This window comes from Aquarana catesbeiana, linkage group LG11 (assembly GCF_042186555.1).
Source record: "Aquarana catesbeiana isolate 2022-GZ linkage group LG11, ASM4218655v1, whole genome shotgun sequence".
Classification (NCBI taxonomy): Eukaryota; Metazoa; Chordata; class Amphibia; order Anura; family Ranidae; genus Aquarana; species Aquarana catesbeiana.
The window spans coordinates 90,382,028-90,403,417 of NC_133334.1; the positions used below are offsets into that span (position 1 = coordinate 90,382,028).

At 42.7% G+C, this 21,390-nt stretch overlaps 1 protein-coding gene across 3 annotated transcripts in view; it reads left to right on the forward strand.

The window, feature by feature from the left end:
- The first annotated feature begins 243 nt into the window (after positions 1 to 243).
- TOLLIP (toll interacting protein) overlaps positions 244 to 21,390 on the forward strand; it is a 149,280-nt gene continuing 128,133 nt past the window's right edge. For all 3 annotated transcript variants that reach the window (XR_012236544.1, XM_073604734.1, XM_073604736.1), the window contains exon 1: positions 244 to 368. Coding sequence is in view for 2 of the 3 variants with exons in the window: in XM_073604734.1 (XP_073460835.1) it covers positions 336 to 368 (33 nt within the window). In the remaining variant the exon portion in view is untranslated. The remainder of the gene's footprint in view (positions 369 to 21,390) is intronic.

Below are 21,390 nucleotides of genomic sequence, written 5' to 3' on the forward strand. Positions count from 1 at the left end.
GTGTCGGGTTTCTATACAATAAAACTCTTATATGTCACATCCTCCACCCTGTCCTGAGGATGAGGCGTTCCCCCACACATACATGACGGCATCGCCCGCACACTGCTACGTCACTCCGAACGTCTGGAAATCCCTTGTAATGCAATGGACGGAGCTGTGCGCCGCTAGGGGTCAGCAGTGGGATCTTCTTGTTCGTGCTGATAAAGTTTTCGCCGGTAGTGGTTGGCTGTGGTGTGCGCCTGCGCAGTGCTCACCAGGTCAGCTGACTGAGTGTCAGACGGTGCAGGAAGTGTGTGAGAAGAGAGCAGAGTGCAGGCAGGAGCCGCCCGAGAGCCATGGCGACCAGTGTCAGCACCCAGCGGGGACCGGTGAGCGGGGGAAGGGAGGAGGGCTGGCAGTGTAACATGGTCTCTGTTATCGGTGTTTATCATCTGTAGTGTGAGGGGAGCCCAGCCATGACTGGACCCCAGTGCTGTGTATACAGGACTGTCTGTACACACACTAATGGACTCTTGTGCAGGACCCTCACATTCCTAATAAGCTCCCTGTGTACATTCTATACCTACTTACCGCACTCACCTCATTATATGATCTGATCTTAAAGCAGAACTCCAGACAAAGGCTGATTTGTGACATATGTTCTGTAATACTTCCATTAGTACTATGTTCTGTAATACCATATATATATATATATATATATATATATATATATATATATATTGTGTGTGTGCGCGCGCGCCATGTGTCTAGGCCACAGCGATGGATGTCTACCACTCAGAGCCAGGCCCCATTCACATGGGAGCAGAGAAAGGCAGGCATTGAGCCACAGTTTTACCTCCCACCCAAAGAACATGCAGCTACTCCCGATTGTACATATGGTTCAATGCTTTCCATTGTGGTTACGGCAAAAATGCCCCCCCCCCTTTGCAGTGGGCAGGTAGTACCACTGAAAAACATGACCCGTTCAGGTGCTTTTTAGGGTTACAACAGGTGGTGAGGAGGTGACCTTTCACCTCCCAGCCGCTTGTCAACTGCCCTCTGAAAATCTGTCCACTGCAGATCACTTTACAGAGGGAATTCAGTGATTACCACAAGTGTGAGCGAGCCTTTACAGTCTTGGCTGTAGTACTCAGATCAGAGGGTCGCTCATACTCCGGCTCCTCCATTCAGTAAACATCTATTCAATTAACGCAGGGCACTCTGTGATTAGAGGAGGGGAGATTGATGAACACCACAATCTCCCCTTTTCTAATCACAGAGTGCCCTGCATTAATTGAATAGAATACAAGATGTTTACTGAATGGAGGAGCCGGAGTGTGAAAGACACTCTGATCTGAGTACTCCAACCAGAATTGTAACTCTCAGCACTGGATGTCCTGCACTGACCACACTGTATGGGGGGTGAGTAAATGTCAGAGTTGCTGGGGACACATTTCAGTAGTGTTAATATATTCCTACAGTGGATGTGTGTTAAAAAAAAAAAAAAAAAAGTTTTCCTGACACCTAGAGAAAAATGGTGACAGGAGAGGGACCTCCAGCTGATTGACACCCTCAGCTCTGTTCCTCTGTGCTGTGTGACTTCAGCTTTGTAAATTCTGAACTTTGTATGGATGTAGAGAAGGGAAGACTGCAGTTAGACAGGTACAACATATGTAGGAGGATTTGTTTCATCTCTGTATATCACCTGAGGACATTGACTTCACTGGGTACATGTAATGCCTCGTACACACGGTCGGACTTTTCGACCGGACTTGTCGACGGACGCCGCCGGACCAAATCCTACGGACAATCCGACTGTGTGTGGTCTGCATCGGACTTCCGACGGACTCTTTCGGTCAGAAATCCGACGTACTTTAGATTTGAAGCCTGCTTCAAATCTTTACGTCGTAACTCCACCGGACTCAGTTCCTGACGGAAAGCCTTTTTGTCTGTATGTGGTCCGACGGACCAGATACGACGCAAGGGCAGGGTACTGCATCTCGTGCTCGCTGCTATAGGAAAAAAAATTTTCCTATTGCGGCGAGCGCAGGGCATCCCAGGCCCTTAGGTCTGGTATGGTTTTTAAGGGGAACCCCCTACGCCGAAAAAACGGCGTGAGGTCCCCCCCAAAATCCATACCAGACACCGATCCGAGCACGCAGCCCGGCCGGTCAGGAAAGGGGGTAGGGACGAGCGAGCGCCCCCCCCCCCTCCTGAACCGTACCAGGCCGCATGCCTTCAACATGGGGTGTGGGTGCTTTGGGGGAGGGGGGTGCCCTGCGGGGCCCCCCCACCACAAAGCACCTTGTCCCCATGTTGATGAGGACAAGGGCCTCTTCCCGACAACCCTGGCCATTGGTTGTCGGGGTCTGCGGGCGGGGGGCTTATAAGAGGACCCCCTTTAATAAGAGGACCCCCAGATCCCGGCCCCCCACCCTATGTGAATGAGTATGGGGTACATGGTACCCCTACCCATTAACCTAGGGAAAAAGTGTCCATAATAAAACACACTACACAGGTTTTTAAAGTAATTTATTAGACAGCTCCGGGGGGGTCTTCTTCCGACTTCGGGGTCCCTCCGGTTCCTCTTCTCCCGGCGTCCGGTTGGTTCTTCTCCGCTCTTTCTGGCCTCTGCTTCCGGTGTTCCAGTTCTTCTGCCGGCTCCTCTGCTATCTTCACGCCGCTCTTTTGCTAGCAGAGGCCCGGCTTCTTCCCTCTTCTCTTCCGATGTTGACACGACGCTCTCTCCGTCTGGAATGCTCTCTAAATGCTCCGATGTGACTTTTATATAGGCGGAGACCCCACCCCCTTATGCCGTCATAGTCTCTGGGCATGCTGGGACTGTGACATTTTAGGGGGTGCGGTCAACATCACCCGGTGACCACGCCCCCTAAAACAGAGAGCATTCCAGCTGGAGAGAGCGTCGTGTCAACATCAGAAGAAGAGAAGAGGGAAGAAGCCAGAAGTCCGGGCCCCCGCTAGCAAAAGAGCGGCATGAAGATAGCAGAGGAGCCGTCGGAAGAACTGAAACACCGGGAGCAGAGTCCAGAGAGAGCGGGGAAGAACCAACCAGACACGGGGAGAAGAGGAACTGGAGGGACCCCCGAAGTCAATAGAAGACCCCCCCCCCCCCCCGGAGCTGTCTAATAAATTACTTTAAAAACCTGTGTAGTGTGTTTTATTATTGACACTTTTTCCCTAGGTAAATGGGTAGGGGTGCCATTTACCCCATACTCATTCACATAGGGTGGGGGGGCCGGGATAAGGGAGCTCCTGGATTCTGATAAGCCCCCCGCCCGCAGACCCCGACAACCAACGGCCAGGGTTGTCGGGAAGAGGCCCTTGTCCTCATCAACATGGGGACAAGGTGCTTTGTGGTGGGGGGGCCCCGCAGGGCGCTCCCCTCCCCCAAAGCACCTACCCCCCTCCATGTTGAGGGCATGCGGTCTGGTACGGTTCAGGAGGGGGGGTATGCTCGCTCATCCCCACCCCCTTTCCTGACCGGCCAGGCTGCGGGCTCGGATCGGGGTCTGGTATAGATTTTGGAGGGGACCCCACGCCGTTTTTTCGGCGTAGGGGGTTCCCCTTAAAATCCATACCAGACCTAAGGGCCTGGGATGCCCCGTGACGGGACTCGCAAGGTGTCAATCTCGTCGATAAAAGCAGCGAGATTGACTTCCTTTTCTAGTCCCGTCGTACCCGAGTCACGTTCAACGCTCAAAACTTGTCCGTTCAGAAAGTCCGGCGGTGGTCCGGCGGCAAGAACGCCGGACCTAGCTTCCCAGAAAGTCCGACCGTGTGTACGAGGCATAAGGGATAACAACCACTTTAATAGTTTCCTAAATTGGTTATGTTCATACCTCTGGTGATAACTGTCAAGGTTGCAATGTGCTTATGTCAGTTCTCAACTGAACTGTCAAACCACCACAAATCATACACATGCACCCCAATGGCAAGGGTAAGATCTTACAGAGTCTAAGAGGGCAGCTTCCTTGACTCTAAAGGCTTTGAAGGGTCTCGTTCCTCTTTAATATGTACATCACTGAGAGATAAAATAATGACTGCAGTTAAAGTTACTTCTAGAACATCATTGTTGTGTCATTTGGTTCAGGAGCAGTCATGAGTGTTCAGAGTGTACATTATCATTCACAGAAGGGATTTTGTTTTATTATTTTTTTTTTGTCTTAAAAAAAAAAAAAAAAAAAAAAAAAAAAAATCATTCTTTCACTTGCCACACTCAGGCAGCTAACAAATAAGATGACTATTGTTATAACTGACCTTATCAGCCTTGTGCAGTAAAGTGCTAGTCATTTGACTAGAATTTTAACAAATGCAGCACTTGTAGACACATGGCACTTCTCTCATGCTGTATGCATTGTATTGTTAAGGCCCCTGTCCCTGGATGTAGTGACTTTTTTCAGGGTAAAAAAATCAGTGCTGAGCTCTAGGCAGATTTTAAAGACCCACAATAATGCTGATCTTTAATCATTAATATATCAATTAACACTTTTATTTATTTATTTTTTTAAAGCAAGCAGAGTGGGTACCTAAAATATGAGCTGGTATCAGCTTCTTGCAGAGCTGGAGTGTGACAGAAAGAAGCCGTACAAGGAGCCAATCAGTTCATGTGCTGATAGGAGGAGAGAACAGAGTGACAGATGAGTTGATCACTGTGCTGCTTTTCTTTCCACTGTCCAGTAACAGGTCGGGATGTCCAAGGCTCAGAGGGGGGTGGGTTGAATATTGCTGGCCATCATACTGAGGATCTCTAGTGGAAGAAAAAGTACTGCAATGGAAACCTGGATTTAAAACGGAGCTCCGCCTGCCTGCCTCCCCCCTCCGGTGCCACATTTCACACCTTGTGCTGAGTTCGCAGCAACAAACTCAGCTGCAAGTTTGGCCCTCGCTGCAGCCGGCCCATTGAGAAAGCACAGCACAATTCGGGCATGGGCAGTAGGAAACTGGTTGTGAAGCCGCAAGGCTTCACTGCCAGTTTCCCTTACCCAGGATGGCAGCGCCAGCACCCGAGAGCCAACTCAAGAATCGCCTTGGGTGAGGACACTGCGGGATCCCTGGACAGGTAAGTGCCCTAATAGTAAAAGTCAGCAGGTACAGTATTTGTAGCTGCTGACTTTTTTAATTTTTTGTTTCGGGGGGGGGGGGGGGGGGGGGGGGGCGCTGAAGCTCTTTTTTTTTGGTTACTATTGCAGCAAAAGCTGTAACTTTTTTATTTATTTATTTTCTTTTAGTGGGCTATGCATTTTTAACTTGTATTTTTTTGTCCGGAGTTCTGCTATAAATATTGGGAAGCAGTTAATGTGCTTGTGCAAAGTTGTACCCTGTCCTGGTAAAGTGCTGTGTTGTGGCTTGTGACAAGGGCCTCACTGTTTTATGGACTGGCAGGGAAGTGCATGAACTGTTGATCCTAACTTCAGGAAGGAGGAACTAACTAATACATGTGAGCAGCTGGTGTCTTGGTAAGACCTATCTAGGGGACCATGTAGGAAACGAATGGTACTCCAGCAGCATTAAAAGTACAAACCTTCATTTGTCCTATTTGACTTATCAGACACTTTAGAACTTGTAGTTCTGTATTCATGATAATGGTAATCCTAAGGTCTTGATAGCTGCTGAGCAGTGTAAATATTCTATCTTCACTGATGCTAGTTATTACAGTCACCACTCTTCTGGCACTGTGGCCAAGAGTCCCCAGCTCTCATACAGTAAAGTGATCTGCCATTTATCTGCCCTTCCTCCCCCCTGGTCTATTCACAGAACACTTTGGGTGCAAACGGTTTAAGTTTAGGACTGCTCTTCTTCTGTCCCTACCCATGTGTAATTGCTTAACAGCCGAGATCTCATGTCTGGTGGTCTTTGATTTGTGGAGGCTGGCTGGCAGGGGCTAATAGTATCTGTCTGTGCTACTTGTCACATTAATGTGCATATTCTTGACCATGTACATCCCTACACAGTCGTGTGAATGAAGCCCACAAAAAAATCATCCTCGGAGATCATATGTAATTTAATTTGATATATTGTATTCATGTAATTTGCCTATAATATTTCTCCTTGTGTAAACATCCAAAAGCCTTGAGACTGCTGCTGGGCACTGCTATCTTGGATGTGATGTCAGCAGACAACATTCTGTAGTATTTCCTTTCACTCCTTCCTTGGCAGTTGCATGAAAGGTTAAGTTGTGAGGAATGGAGGCGCTGGGCCAGCATAGACAGTAGTAAGAAACTTCCAGATGAGAAGAGGACTATGATGTATAAGAAAGGAGGGGGCTGTGACTTCTGGAGTTTTAATTAAAAATTCTATGAAAAAAAAACGCAGAAGGAAGTAGGGAATTTATTTATTAGGGTACTTACCGTACATTTTATAGCAAGTTCAAAGGCATGTTGCAAGTGGATAAAATGTAATTTATGGAAGGGGGGAAAAACACTGTAAGTAGGCATTTAAAACACTTGGTATTTCTGTCTTTTTACCAGTAGTTTTTAAGTTGGTGAAAGGGTAACTCTAGGATAAATGTAACCCTCAATCCATCCCCCCCCCCCCCCGATTGCCAGATTGCCAAAAAAAAAAAAATCATTTAAATCCCTGTGTTGCTGTGGTCACGGATCTTCCAGCCTTGTGTCATTCTCTCTCTGGTCACTTCCTGATAGGTCCTTCTTCTGGATGTCCACATCACTGGACTGCATATCTTGAACATATTACATTGGCTGACCAATGGAGGGATCCTCTCAGGCTGCAGATGAGGACCAAGGGGAATGAAGGGGACTGGCTGAGTGTCACCTAATCTCAAGCACCTTTTTCTTATGTGTATGTTTATTTCCAGTAAATCCTAAGTGTGTAGGATGCTTTCTAGACCTTCCATTATCCTCTTTAAATAATTCTGAATACTTCCTATTTATCTTGACGTTACTATGATGCAGACGTACCCCCTCCCCCCCGAACCCATCAGAAATGCTTCTTGGGGGGGAGCATGAACCAGCCTCATAAGCAAAAACTCGGAAAGGCAGATTTGTTTTGGTTCGTGACAAGCAGATTGTTCATTTCATCCAAATAGTAAACAAGAAAAAGGATATTTTCATTTTTTTTTTTGAATAGCAACAAGAATTCTTGAGTCACTTTGGTCAGGAGATAAAATAAATATCACTGGACTGATCGTGCTGCAGGGAGAATGAAACCAATTAGAAAGTGGGCTTCTGAAAATTGTTTTGGTTGCTATGGCTTACTGCACTTTGCTGTTTTTGCCTCATCAGCCCATAAAGCAAGATATAGTTGGTTTGGAAAATGGATGCAGTATACTGAAGCCTTGCTATTATTATATTTTATGCCTGTTGAAAAGAAAAATTACATAGAACAGTCAGCAGATTTTTAATTTGTCACCTCACATTTAGACACCTTGCTTTGTCACTTGCATACATGCTTATTTAACCAAGCCCTATAGTTGTGTAATAAGTTTTACATCTAAAATTGCTTAATAGTTAAGACCTGTCAGGATGATTTCCTTTTTACATCCGCAGTCCTAGTCCTGTAGAATAAAAATTATGCATGTTGTGGGGACACTGTAAGAAAAAAATCTTTAATGTATTGGTAAAGAGAGAACACGTTCTCCAACATGTGATGTGGCAATCTATAGGAAGATGATTCTTCTCCACTCAGGGGCTCCCTACCAAGATACATAATTTTAAATAAAATGCTAGATAGAAAAAGAGGGAAAAAAAACATATATAATAAACACACACACAATGCTGTGAGAAAGTTTTTTTTTTAATTTTTTTGCATATTTGATTACTTAAATGACTGAGATCATCAAACATATTTTATTATTACACAAAGATAACCCGAGTAAATACAAAATGCAGTGTTAAATGATGGTTTAATTTATTAAGGCAAAAAAGCTGTCCAAACCTGCCTGGTTTTATGTGCAAAAGTAAATGCCCCCTAAACTCAATAACTGGTTGTGCCACCCATCAATCGTTTGCGATAACTGGCAATGAGTCTTTCACATTGCTGTGGAGCGATTTTGGCCCACTCTCCTTTGCAGAATTGTTTTCATTCAACCACATTGGAGGGTTTTCCAGCATGAACGGCCTGTGTAAGGTCATGATACAGCATCTCAATTGGATTTAAGTCCAGGCTTTGACTAGGTCACTCCAAAACCTAAATTTTGCTTTGTTTGAACCACTTGGAGGTGGACTTGCTGTTGTGTTTCAAATCCTTGTCCTGCTGCATAACCCAAGTGCACTTGAGCTTGAGGTCACGAACTGATGGCTGGACATTCTCCTTTAGGATTTTCTGGTAGAGCTCAGAATTCATGGTTCCATCAATTATGGTTAGTCCAGGTCCTGAAGCTGCAAAGCCTCTCCAGACCATCACGCTACCACCACCATATCTGACTGTTGGTATGCTGTTCTTGTTATGAAATGCTGTATTAGTTTTATGCCAGATGTAACAGGATGCACACCTTCCAAAAAGTTTTTTTTGGCTCATCAGTCCACAGAATATTTGCCTAAAAGTCTTGGATAATCAAAATTTTTTTTTTTTTTTTTTTTTTTTTGTAAATGTGAGATTAGCCTTTATGTTCTTTTTGGTCAGCAGTGGCTTTGACCTTGGAACTCTCCCATAGATGCCATTTTTGGCCAGTCTCTTTCTTATTATTGAATCATGAACACTGATCTTACCTGAGGCAAGTGAGGCCTGCAGTTCTTTTAGATGTTCTGGGTTCTTTTATGACCTCCTGGATGAGTCGTTGTCATGCTCTTGGAGTAATTTTTGTAGACCGGCCACTCCTGGGAAGGTTCACCACTGTTCTAAGTTGTCTCCATTTGTGGATAATGGCTCTCCACGTCGTTCACTGGAGTTCCGAAGCCTTATGGCCCGTATGCATGATCCAAATATCGTATGACTTTCCCCGTTTGCTGGTCGCATCGGGTAGGGAATAGTTGTATGCTCTCGAAAAAGCTCGAACGACGAGAAATAACCGCCCTGCTTGCGTAACAATGGTGGAGCGTGGTGATGTAATGTACGTGTGACCCTATCTAGTCACGCCCGCAGCATAGACGACCGAGAGTTGTGTCTTTTCAGATGCACGGTCGTTCTGATTAGCACAGTCGTTTTGATTAGCACGGTCGTTCTCACTTGTCTTTCTGACTAGCACGGTCGTTTTGGTAACGATGGGTATTTCCTTGCAAAATTCCAACATGGCATTATCCATGCTTGGAATATTGGCCATACAAAATGTCCTCAAGCATAAAAAGAAATCGAAGAAGGACACTGACAAAAGAATGGCTGCTCAACCGGGAAAAGTACTCCCACATATCTTTGCTGAAGGATCTCCAAGAAAACAATCCAGAAGATTTTCAAAATTTATTTAAGAATGAATGATGAGTGCTTCCAAGACTTGTTAAGGGCGGTTACACCGCATATCCAGAAGCAGGACACTGTCGTGCGAGAGGCTATTAGTGCAGAACAAAGACTCATAGCCACCCTACGTTACTTGGCAACTGGACGCAGTCTGCAGGACCTGAAGTTCACCACAGAAGCATCTCCACAGGCACTTGGCAAGATCATCCCGGACACCTGTACAGCTCTCATCCTGACACTTGAGGATGAATATATCAAGGTATAGTGGCTTTTATTATAAAGTTATTTTCAGAATATCACCTGTCGAATAGCATGCCAAATTGGCAGCAATTGCCAGCAAGGGCACAGTCCAAATCGGTGCGATATCCACAATGCAGTGTTGCACCAATTCCAAAAAGTTGTTACTGTGTACTGCTTTTGTCATGTTGAGGTGCGATTTTTAAATAGCTATCTGGGCAGGACCCGCACAGATGTCACTCAAATTACCCCTGAAGTCAGACTAACATGCGGTAAATAAACCTACAAGTTCAGTTCAACGCGTTTGCAAGCCCGCAGCATTTGTAAACCTTGGCTAAAAAAAAAAAAAAAAAAAAAAAAAATATTGGCATAGAGTATCAGAATTATTGACTCTCTATCTCTCCCTTTTTCCTTATAGTTTCCAACCAATACAGCGGAATGGATGGAGGTGGCCCAAAAATTTTATGAATAATGGAACTTCCCGAACTGTGGTGGTGCGATAGATGGGAAGCACGTGAGGATAGCACCACCCCCAAAGTCTAGGTCATACTTCTACAATTTTATAAAGGTGTTTTTTTTAATTTTTTTTTTTAGTAGTATTATGCTAGCCATTGTAAATGCCAATTATGAATTCTTATATTTGAACATTGGCAAAAACGGACCCAAATCAGATGGAAGTGTGATAGAACACACTAAGTTCTACCAGCTCCTTCAGAGTGGATCCCTGAATCTTCCGCCCCCCCCAAGTAACATTGGAAGGTCTGAACTTCAACTTCGTTGCAGACGATGTGTTCGCATTGGGAGACCACCTCCTCAAGCCCTTCCCCATGAGGAACATGACCCATAAACAGAGGATCTTTATCGTTTGTCCAGGGCATGGAGAGTGGTTGAAAACGCATTTGGTATAATGGCCAACCGTTTCTGCATTTTCCAAATAACAATCAGTCTGGCATTACAAAAAATAGACAATCTTGTGCTGTGTTGCTGTATATTGCATAATTGCCTGCGGAGACATGCACAGGCCTATATTACAGCTGTGTCTTCTGAAAATCCTAACGACAGAGGAGCATCAATGTATCCAACCTGTGCGTGATAACAGTAATGCCACCATGAATGCATTAACACCACCTGCTCTTGCACATCCAAGGCTGCCAACTCAAAGTGCCCATCAATGCCGGCTGGATTATCAAAGTTATTTTGTGGATCGGGGGTAGGGTTGGGGAAAAAAATCGATTTTAAATCTTGAATCGTGTTGAGAGGTCAAATCGATTCAAAATTTACGCGAATCGATTTTTTTTTTTTTTTGTCGATTATTTATTTTTCACCGCGCCAGTCCCGAGGAGCTGCGGGCAGGTGTTTTTAGGCGAGGCTGTGGCGCCGGACGCGCCAGCCTAGGTCGAAGCTGCGGCCTCGCCTTAAAAACTCCTGCCCACAGCTCTTCAGGACCAGCGCGGTGTCCACAAAAAAAACACTGATTGTGAATCGAGTTTTTTTTTTTTTTAGGAAAATCGCCCAGCCCTAGTGGGGGGGGGGGCAGTGTCATGGCAGAATGACATGTAAGATAATCTTTATCCAAAAACCTGTTTGATGTTGACGGTCTTTCTATTAAAATCTTTGACAATTACATGCTTACCTATTTAGCTTGTATATTAGAACATGTTAATATATGAATTTAAAAATTAGACACCTTTCAGTCTTTTGTATTAAGTAGTAATGTATTATGCTGGCCATACACTAGACGAAAAATCGGCCGAAAATCGGTCATTTGGACAGTTTGTTCATTTACTGGCCAGTTAATAGGCACAAAACGTTAATCGGTAGTGAGGTTTTTTTTGACAAAAGGACAAATTTGGAAATATTTTGCCATATGAACAACATATCGTCAAATTAATGTGATTCTCGGGCAGCAATAAATCGTTGTGTGTAATGCGCATGACATAAAGAAGTACCCTGAAGTTCAGATTTTTGCACGAACATCGATTCCTAAAATGAACGATTATCCTTAAAACGTCATTGATGAGTAAAAACAAAGCATGAGAAAGATAACCTAACCAAAAAAAACAGCAATTACTGCAGTAATAAAACTTTATTGCAAAGGAGAATCCAGCAACATAGCAAAAAATTTTGAATGCGTTTACACAATGATATTTTTTTGGAAAAGTATTCTTACAAAATATATATATATATATATATATATATATATATATATAATATATATATATTCTCTCTATCTCTTAGTTATCACCGATTTTTGTGTTCAAACCAGACCTTTCAATGATTTTTACTGTAATATTTGTTCCCAAAAACTTTAGCAATAATTTCCATAATACAGGGGGTCCCCTAGTTACAAACATCCGACTTACAAACGACTCCTACTTACAAACGGAGGGAGACAACAGGAAGTGAGAGGAAATCTACCCCTAGGAAGGGAAATTCACTCCTGTAAGAGCTATTATGGGGAAAAGGTTACCTCCACTGATGCTTTATCACCAAGGCTTGTTTCCACAACAACCCAAAATTTTCTAAATCCAATTGTCATTGAGACAGAAAGTGAGGTGAAATCTTGTGAACAGGGGCACTCACAGCAAAACAAATGTTACAGGGCTGTTAACCCTTCCCTATGCTATCCAAAAAGCTTAAAAATATTTTTTTTGGCTGGAGCTACACTTAAAAAATGTACCTGTTCCGACTTGCAAACAGATTCAACTTAAGAACAAACCTACAGTCCCTAACTTGTTTGTAACTCGGGGACCCCCTGTAATAGCTTTCTTTAAAACAAGAATTGCAGATAGTATGCCTTCCTTTGTACATGAGCATGGAAAAGGAGCACATGTGGTTCATGCGCTGCAGATATTTTGAAAGGCGGCACATACACTTCTGAGATCTGAGCCATGGATGCACAGATCAAATGTCATACAAAAGTGACAAATGGCAAGTGCAAAAAACTTCAATAAAGTATACCCTTAAAAAATAAAAAATGCCATGGATCATAAAACATTTAACACTCTTCAAAAACACCAAAAAAGTATCATTAACATATTTAAACTTTTAGCAAGGGTTTCAGCAACATCCACTAAAGTTTTTTTAATTTACAGAGCACACATGATCCTTTCTTTTTTTCCAAGTTAGCTGTGCAATTTAATATGGTAGAAGATGACATCTGTGGGGTGAACCTATCCATAGTGTTCTCTTCAGAGGGTGGGTTGACTGTAAAAACAAAAAGTACTGTAAATATAGCTGCAAAAAAATCAAAGTTTGTGTGCATGTACTGTGTTTTTGTAGACATACCTGTGCTGCTAGTAATCTCCCTGGACAATGCTATAGGATCTTGTAGCTCCAAATCACATTCAGATGTTGGTAAAGCAAGGACATCTCTGCTGTCAATTTGCAGTGGAATGACATCACACTTTTCAGTCTCAGGAACAGAAGTCAAAGCAGATTTCCTTTGTCTCTCTGAGTTAAAAAAAAAAAAAAATCCACAGCAATATCCACATTTTAAATCACAATAATACAAAGTAAAAAAATGCAAATAAGTTTTGTTATGCAAAAAGAGGTAGGACATGTATAGATAGTGAAATATGTCCAGACTTTACCTACCTGTGTGATCTGAAAAAATGAGAACATATGAATGCAGGAAACAAGCAACATGATGAGCATACACAAGCACATCTCAATGCAACATAGCATTTATAAAACAAGGCCTCCTAATTTAAAGATATTCTGACTTGGAAACCATTGCACCATAAAACAAATAGCTGTTAATTACCATATTTATCTGCGTTTAACACGCACTTTTCCCCCTTAAAATCAGGGGAAAATCGTGGGTGCGTGTTATACGTCGATCCCTGCTGATTGTAAGCGGAGCGAGCGCCACCGACATACACATAGCTGAGTGGACTCGACTAGGCTCGGCTTCGCTCGCAATCACGCCCAGTCCCGCCCTATGATGGACATAACACAGGTCCAATGGCGGGACTGGGCGTGACTGTGAGCCGAGTCTAGCCGAGTGTCCGCTATGTGTATATCGGCGGCGCTCGGCTTCGCTCACAGTCGTGCTAGGACATCCGGCTCTGTGTCTCTCGGCGGCGCCATATTTAAACTGCAAGGCTGCAATGACACTGGGGCAAGGCTGCAATGACACTGGACAAGGCTGCAGATGGACACTGATAAGGCTGCATTGATGGGCATTTAAATGTAAGTTTGTTTTTTTTTTTGTTTTGTTTTTTGATTTTGTGGATTTGTTGTGAAGTTGTTTTTGCTCTCCCAGCTTTAGGTCTGACCACCTTTTTCCTTAGCTGTTCCTTGGAACATTGTACATCATGTTTGCTGTACAGGGACTCCACCACCATCTGCATAATTATGTCTTTCCTGGTATTTGGCTTTTGATAATTCGCCAATCTGCCATCCATAATCCCTTCTTTCCAATATCTTCACCATGGTGACCATCTCTTCAAAAGACAAATCTGTGGCCTTTTTCTTTTATTGGGCGCTGATGCTTCATTGCAGCTGCAGAGGCCTCTGCAACCTCCACCACATGTGCTGGTGAAGATGGCTCCAGAAGTAGAAGGGCGGAGTCATCTCTGAAGGCATGTGAGATCACGTGGCTACGTCATAACGATCATACAACGAATGATAATACGCAAAATTCATCGGGTTGAGCATTGCCTACTTTGCAGGATTCATGCCAGATAAATTTACCTCCCCAGATTTTCTACCCCAGTTTATTGAGATGTATAGACAGAGGCCCTGTTTATGGAAAGTAACTTCCAAAGAATATTCCAACAGCGATAAAAAGCATGAGGCCCAGACTAAACTTCTTGAACTTTGTAAAGCGTTGTGCCCAAATCCAACCCCAGAATATGTGAGAAATAAAATGGCTAATTTACGGACTGTCTTAAAAAAAGAGCTGAACAAGATCTGTGAATCCCAGAAGTCTGGTGCTGGAACAGATGACATCTATGTTCCACGTCTCTGGTATTTCTACAATTTGTCACAGAGCAGGTGGACGCAAGAGCATCACTATGCACTCTTCAAGACATATCTGCTGCATCTCCAGAGCCCCGGTCACAAGATGAGGATCAGGACAATATTGAGGATATCCCAGGTTAGTGTATAATGTCCAGTTTTACATGTTAACATTTTTTTTTACTTGTTTAAAAGCATAATGTGCTAGTATGCACCACACACAGAGAAGCTGTGATTTACTGACTCTGAAACGACCAGTTTAGAAAGCTGAGATCTCAGCATGTCACTGGCGATCTGTCTCAGAATTCACAATCACCGATTCACCAGCTCAGAGTTGTTGAATTTGGGAGTGAAGAGAGAATTCCCGGGAAAGGATGAAGATTTTTGACTTTCCCCTTCTTTGTTCAGTCCCCCCAAGACCATAAATATGTCCCCCTGCCATGTGTATTGTTGTGTGTGTGTGTGTGTGTGTGTGTGTGTGTGTATATAATATAATATTTTTAGTGTAGTGGGACAGATATTTTATTTAGGTGGGCAGTCTCCTCTGGGAATGTCTGTGTACTGTGCAGTGATAATTTATTGATCCAATGATCGACTTGGGGTACTGATATTGCGTGCCCCTTGAAGAGGTAAGTATCCATATAGTAAAAGTCAGCAACTACAGTATATTTAGCTTATGAATCTTAATTTAGTTTCCACAAACAGAACTTGTCCATAATAGGGCTATGTCAATACTATTGATGTACCATTTATTGTTTATTTCAACTGCAGGATCAAGAAACCAACGAGGGGATTATAATTTCCAGTCCTGTCAGTACATCCCTCGTAGAAGAAAAAAGAAAACAAATTGAGGCTGCTATGTCTTTATTCCTTAACAAGGCTGCAACTGCACTGCACTGCAGAGCAAAGCAGATGATTCAGATGGTCTTGGAGTCATGACTGCCAGCAAACACAGGAAAATGACAGATGAACAGAAGGAGTTGGCAGAGATACTTGTATTATAAGTGCTTTTGAAAGGGCTCAGAGGAGAACTGACCAGGAAGACAAAATTGACTGAGGAGCAACAGCCAGTACCTTCCCAACCCATGCAGTATTCTCAACCACCGCCATCAAACCACCAGGCAGCACAGTGGCATTATTCAGCAGTTTAAGGCCACAGTTCTCATTGGGCCCCAGATTTCAATTATACTCGGCTTTTAAAAGTTTGTGTGAAGGGAAGTGAGTTGTAAGCACAAGTTGTATTTTGTCACTTTTGGTTCAAAAAATTATTGTTAATAAGATCTAGTTGCGTTCACAGCATATATACACATCTGATGCCTTTTCAGATTGTTCAAATGAATATAGAGAAGGCACAAATGTGATGCCAAGCAGCTTTTGCTATGGTCAAAAAAGCCCTGTACAAAGAAATAACCAAAATTTTTATAAACTATATGTCAGTTGCCTGGTCTTCACATCCTATTGGGTAGATTATAGAGGATCCAAAGGTAATGGCTTTCATAAGTTATGATATACCAAAATTTCTATGTTTACGGTATGATGATTTAATGCATATTCATTTTTTTTTTTTTTTTAAGTTTACAAGTGAATGTAACACTTAAATATTTTATGCTGAATTTAAATAAAACCTATATTCAAATCTTTATTTAGTGTGGTGGTTTTTTTTTTTTTTTTTTTTTTTTTTTTCCTCCCTTTTTTTTTTCCTCTTTCCTTCCATACATGCGATTATTCCGTACTGTTTGATATTCTTCCGGTGTCATTTTGAAGCTTCATATTATGCACAATCGTTCGCTGACGGGTTTCCTCGTACGACTGCTGTACATGATTATTGTTTTGTTCTTTTCCGGTACGAGAAAAATTATGGAGTTTGCTCTTTCGAAAATTTTTCGTTTGGATGGTCGGAATCGGCTGTTGAAAGTAGTGTACACACGATCCGATAATCGTATGATTCTTTCTCAGACCGTTTTGTTGGGGATCTTGCGCTCCTCCACCTTCCGTTTTTGAGGATGGCCCACAGATGCTCAGTAGGGTTTAGGTCTGGAGACATGCTTAGCCAGACCATCACCTTTACCCTCAGCTTCTTTAGCAAGGCAGTGGTCATCTTGGAGGTGTGTTTGGAATACTGCCCTGTGGCCCAGTCTCTGAGGGGAGGGGATCATGCTCTGCTTCAGTATGTCACAGTACATGTTGGCATTCATGGTTCTCTCAATGAACTGTAGCTCAGCAGTGCTGGCAGCACTCATACAGCCTCAGACCATGACAGACCCACCACCATACTTGACTGTAGACAAGACATGCTTGTCTTTGTACTCCTCATCTGGTTGCCGCCACACATGCCTGACACCATCTGAACCAAATACGTTTTTCTTGGTCTCAACAGACCACAAGACTTGGTTTCAGTAATCCATGTCCTTAGTCTCCTTGTCTTCAGCATACTGTTTGCGGGCTTTCTGGGACGACAGCCATGCAAACCAATTTGATGCAGTGTGCGGCGTATGGTCTGAGCACTGACAGGCTGCCCCCCTGTTAAACCGCTCTATGGTCTTGGCCACCGTGCTGCAGCTCTGTTTCAGGGTCTTGCCAATCTTTTTATAGCCTAGGCCAGTGATGGCGAACCTTGACACCCCAGATGTTTTTGAACTACATTTCCTATGGTGCTCAACTACACTGCAGAGTGCTTGAGAATCATGGGAAATGTAGTTCCAAAACATCTGGGGTGCCAAGATTTGCCATCACTGGCCTAGACCATCTTTATGTAGAGCAACATTTTTTTTTTCTTTTTTTCAGATCTTCAGAGTTCTTTGCCATGAGGTGGCATGTTGAACTTCCAGTGACCAGTATGAGAGAGTGAGAACGATGACACCAAATTTAACACACTTGCTCCCCATTCACACCTGAGACCTTGTAACACTAATGAGTCACATGACACCGGGAGGGAAAATGGCTCATTGGGCCCAATTTGGACATTTTCACTTAGGGGTGTACTCACTTTTGTTGCCAGCAGTTTAGACAATAATGGCTGAGTTGAGTTATTTTGAGGGGACAGCAAATTTACACTGTTCTACAAGCTGTACACTCGCTACTTTACATTGTAGCAAAGTGTCATTTCTTCTGTGTTGTCACATGAAAAGATATAATATATTTACAAAAATGTGAGGGGTGTACTCACTTGTGAGATACTGTGTATGTATGTGTGTGTATATATGTGTATATATATATATATATATATATATATATATTTATATATATATATATATATATAATTATATTGAACACAAGCACAATTTTCATACTTTTCAGGTCTGTGTGCCACCACAGTAAAATTAAAATGAAACAATCCAAATTAATTTGAAGTGCAGTCTTTCAGCTTTAATTCAAGGGGTTAAACATAGATATCAAGTACACATTTTAGGAACTGCAGCCATTTTTATACAGTCCTCTCCCCCCCCCCCCCTCCTGATGCGCCCACCTCCTGGAGAGTGTCCTTTAATGTTGTGAATATGTTTTTTCTTTACCATAGAGAGGATCCTGCAATCATTGACCACTGTTGTCTTCTGTGGATGTCCAGGACTTTTTATGTTGCTAAGCTCACCAGTGCATTCTTTCCTCAGAATGTACCAAACTGTTGATTTGACCACCCCTAATGTTGCTGCTATCTCTCTGATGGATTTGTTTTGTTTTTTGAAGCCTTGCAATGGTCTGTTTCACTTGCATGGACAGCTCCTTTTGAACGCAATAGATTACAACAAATGCAAATGCCACACTTAGAATCAACTCCCAGACCTTTTACCTGCTTTATTGATGACGAAATAACGAAGGAGTAGCCCACATCTGGCCATGAAACGGCTTTTGAGTCAATTGTCCAATTACTTTTGGTCCCTTGAAGAAGGGGGGGTGGCTATTCTTAAGAGCTGTAATTCCTAAACCCTTCCTACGATTTGGATGTACATACCCTCAAATTAAACCTGAGGGTGTGCACTTTCAGTCCATATCCATTATATAACTATAGCTTGAATGTATATAATGAATTAATCTAGAAAACGTATAAAACAAATTTTCTATTAATATAGTAGAGGATGTTGCTTTTCCCCTCAAACATATCCCGTTGACTCTGAGGTCGCCAGAACACAGCTACATGCACATGGTTTTGTACAGTGCATATAAAAAGTCTACACACCCCTGGTAAAATATCAGGTTTCTGTGATGTAAAAATGAGACAACAGTGAATCATTTCAGAACCTTTTTCCACTTTTTTAAATGTGACCTGTAAACTGAACATCTCAATTGAAAAACAAACTGAAATCTGTTGGGGGGAGTAAAAATAAAAAACTAAAGTAATGTGGTTGCAGAAGTGTGCATGTAGCTGTGATCAGAATTAAGCAATCCCATTCAAGCTCATGTTAAATGTCAGTACACATCTACCATCATTTTAAAGTGCCTCTGATTAACCCCAAATAAAGTTCAGCTGTTCTAGTAGGTCTTTCCTGACATTTTCTTAGTCGCATCCTACAGCAAAAGCCATGGTCTGCAGAGAGCTTCCAAAGCATCAGAGGGATCTCATTGTTAAAAGGTATCGGTCAGGAGAAGGGTACAAAAGAATTTCCAAGGCATTAGAATATACCATGTGACACAGTGAAGACAGTCATCAAGTGGAGAAAATATGGCACAACATTGACATTACAAAGAACTGGACGTCCCTCCAAAATTGTTGAAAAGGCGGGGAAAAAAATGGTCAGGGAGGCTGCTAAGAAGCCTACAGCAACATTAACCGATTCCCGACCAACCGCCGCAGTTGTACTGCGGCAGGTTGGCTCCCCTGTGCAAGCTGTCATAGCTATATGTCGGCTCGTGGGGTCTGAAAGGCAGGCGCACGCACGCCTCCGGAGGTGGTCGTGACCAAGAGACACAGAACAGGGACGAGTGTGTGTAAACACACACTTCCCTGTTCTGACAGGAGTGACAGATCGTGTGTTCCTATTAGCTTGGAACCACGATCCGTCACTTCCTCTAGTCAGTCCCCTCCCCCTTCATTTGCAATCAACTCCCAGGGAACACAGTTAACCCCTTGATCGCCCCCTAATGTTAACCCCTTCACTGCCAGTGACATTTTTACAGTAATCAATGCCTTTTTATAGCATTGATCGCTGTATTAATGCCAATGGTCCCAAAAAATGTGTCAAAATTGTCTGATGTGTCCGCCATAATGTCGCAGTCACAATAAAAATCGCAGATCACCGCCATTACTAGTAAAATAAATAATAATAATTAAAATGTTATAAATCTATCCCCTATTTTGTAGACGCCATAAGTTTTGCTCAAACCAATCAATATACGCTTATTGCCATATTTTTTTTTTTTCCAAAAATATGTAGAAGTATACATATCAGCCTAAACTAAGAAAAAAATCTGCTTTTTTTTTTTTTTTTTTTTTTTTAATGGGAATGTTTATTGTAGCAAAAAGTACAAAATATTGTGTGGGTTTTTTTTTTTTTTTTTTTTTTTTTTTTTCAAAATTGTTGCTTTGTTTTGTTTTTTGTTTTTGTTTTATAGCACAAAAAATAAAAACCTGCAGAGGCAATCAAATACCACCAAATGAAACCTCTATTTGTGGGAAAAAAGACGTCAGTTTTGTTTGGATACAACATCGCACAACCGTGCAATTGTCAGTTAAAGCAACGCAGTGCCGAATCGCAAAAAGTGCTCTGGTCAGGAAGGGGGTAAATTCTTTTGGGGCTGAAGTGGTTAAAGGAGCTGCAGGAATATCTGACATGTACTGGCTGTGTGGTACATGTGACAACAATCTCCCATATTCTTTTCTGAGCTTTGGGGTAGAGTGGCAAGACGGAAGCCTTTTCTTACCAAGAATTATATCCAAGCCCGGCTAAATTTTGCAAAAACACATCTGAAGTCTCCCAAAAGCATGTGGGATGATGTGTTATGGTCTGATGAAACCGAGGTTGAACTTTTTGGCCATAATTCTCAAAGATATGTTTGGTGCAAAAACAACACTGCACATCACCAAAAGAACACCATACCCACCGTGAAGCATGGTGGTGGCAGCATCTACTTTGGGGCTGCTTTTCTTCAGCTGGAACAGGGGCCATAGTCCAAGTACAGGGAATTATGAACAGTTCCAAATACCAGTCAATATTGGCACAAAACCTTCAGGCTTCTGCTAGAAAGCTGAACATGAAGAGGAACTTCATCTTTCAGCATGACAACCACCCAAAGCATACATCCAAATCAACAAGGAAATGGCTTCACCAGAAGAAGATGAAAGTTTTGAAACGGCCCAGCCAGAGCCCAGATCTCAATCTGATCGAAAATCTGTGGGATGATCTGAAGAGGGCTGTGCACAGGAGATGTCCTCACAATCTGACAGATTTGCAGTGTTTTTACAAAGAACAGTGGGTAAAAATTGCCAAGTCAAGATGAGCCATGCTGATACACTCATACCCAAAAAAGTGCTGTAATAAAATCAGAAGGTGCTTCAAAAAAGTATTCGTTTAAGGGTGTGAACACTTATGCAACCATATTATTTTATTTTTACTTCCCTCCACCTAAAAGATTGCCATTTGTTGTTCAACTGAGTTGTACAGTTTATAGATCATGTTAAGGCAGCATTCACACCTGAGCGTTTTCAGCTTGTAAAAAAAAAAAAAAAAAAGCCTGAAAAACGCCCAACAAGCAAAATCTCATTAATTTCAATGGCACTTGTTCACATATGAGCGTTTTGTCACCTGAAGCAAAACGCCTGAAAAACGCCTCAAGCTCAAAAAAGAACATGAGCTTCTTTGGGGCAAATTACAGGCGTTTTTTTCTGCCTTTCACATTGGTGACCTG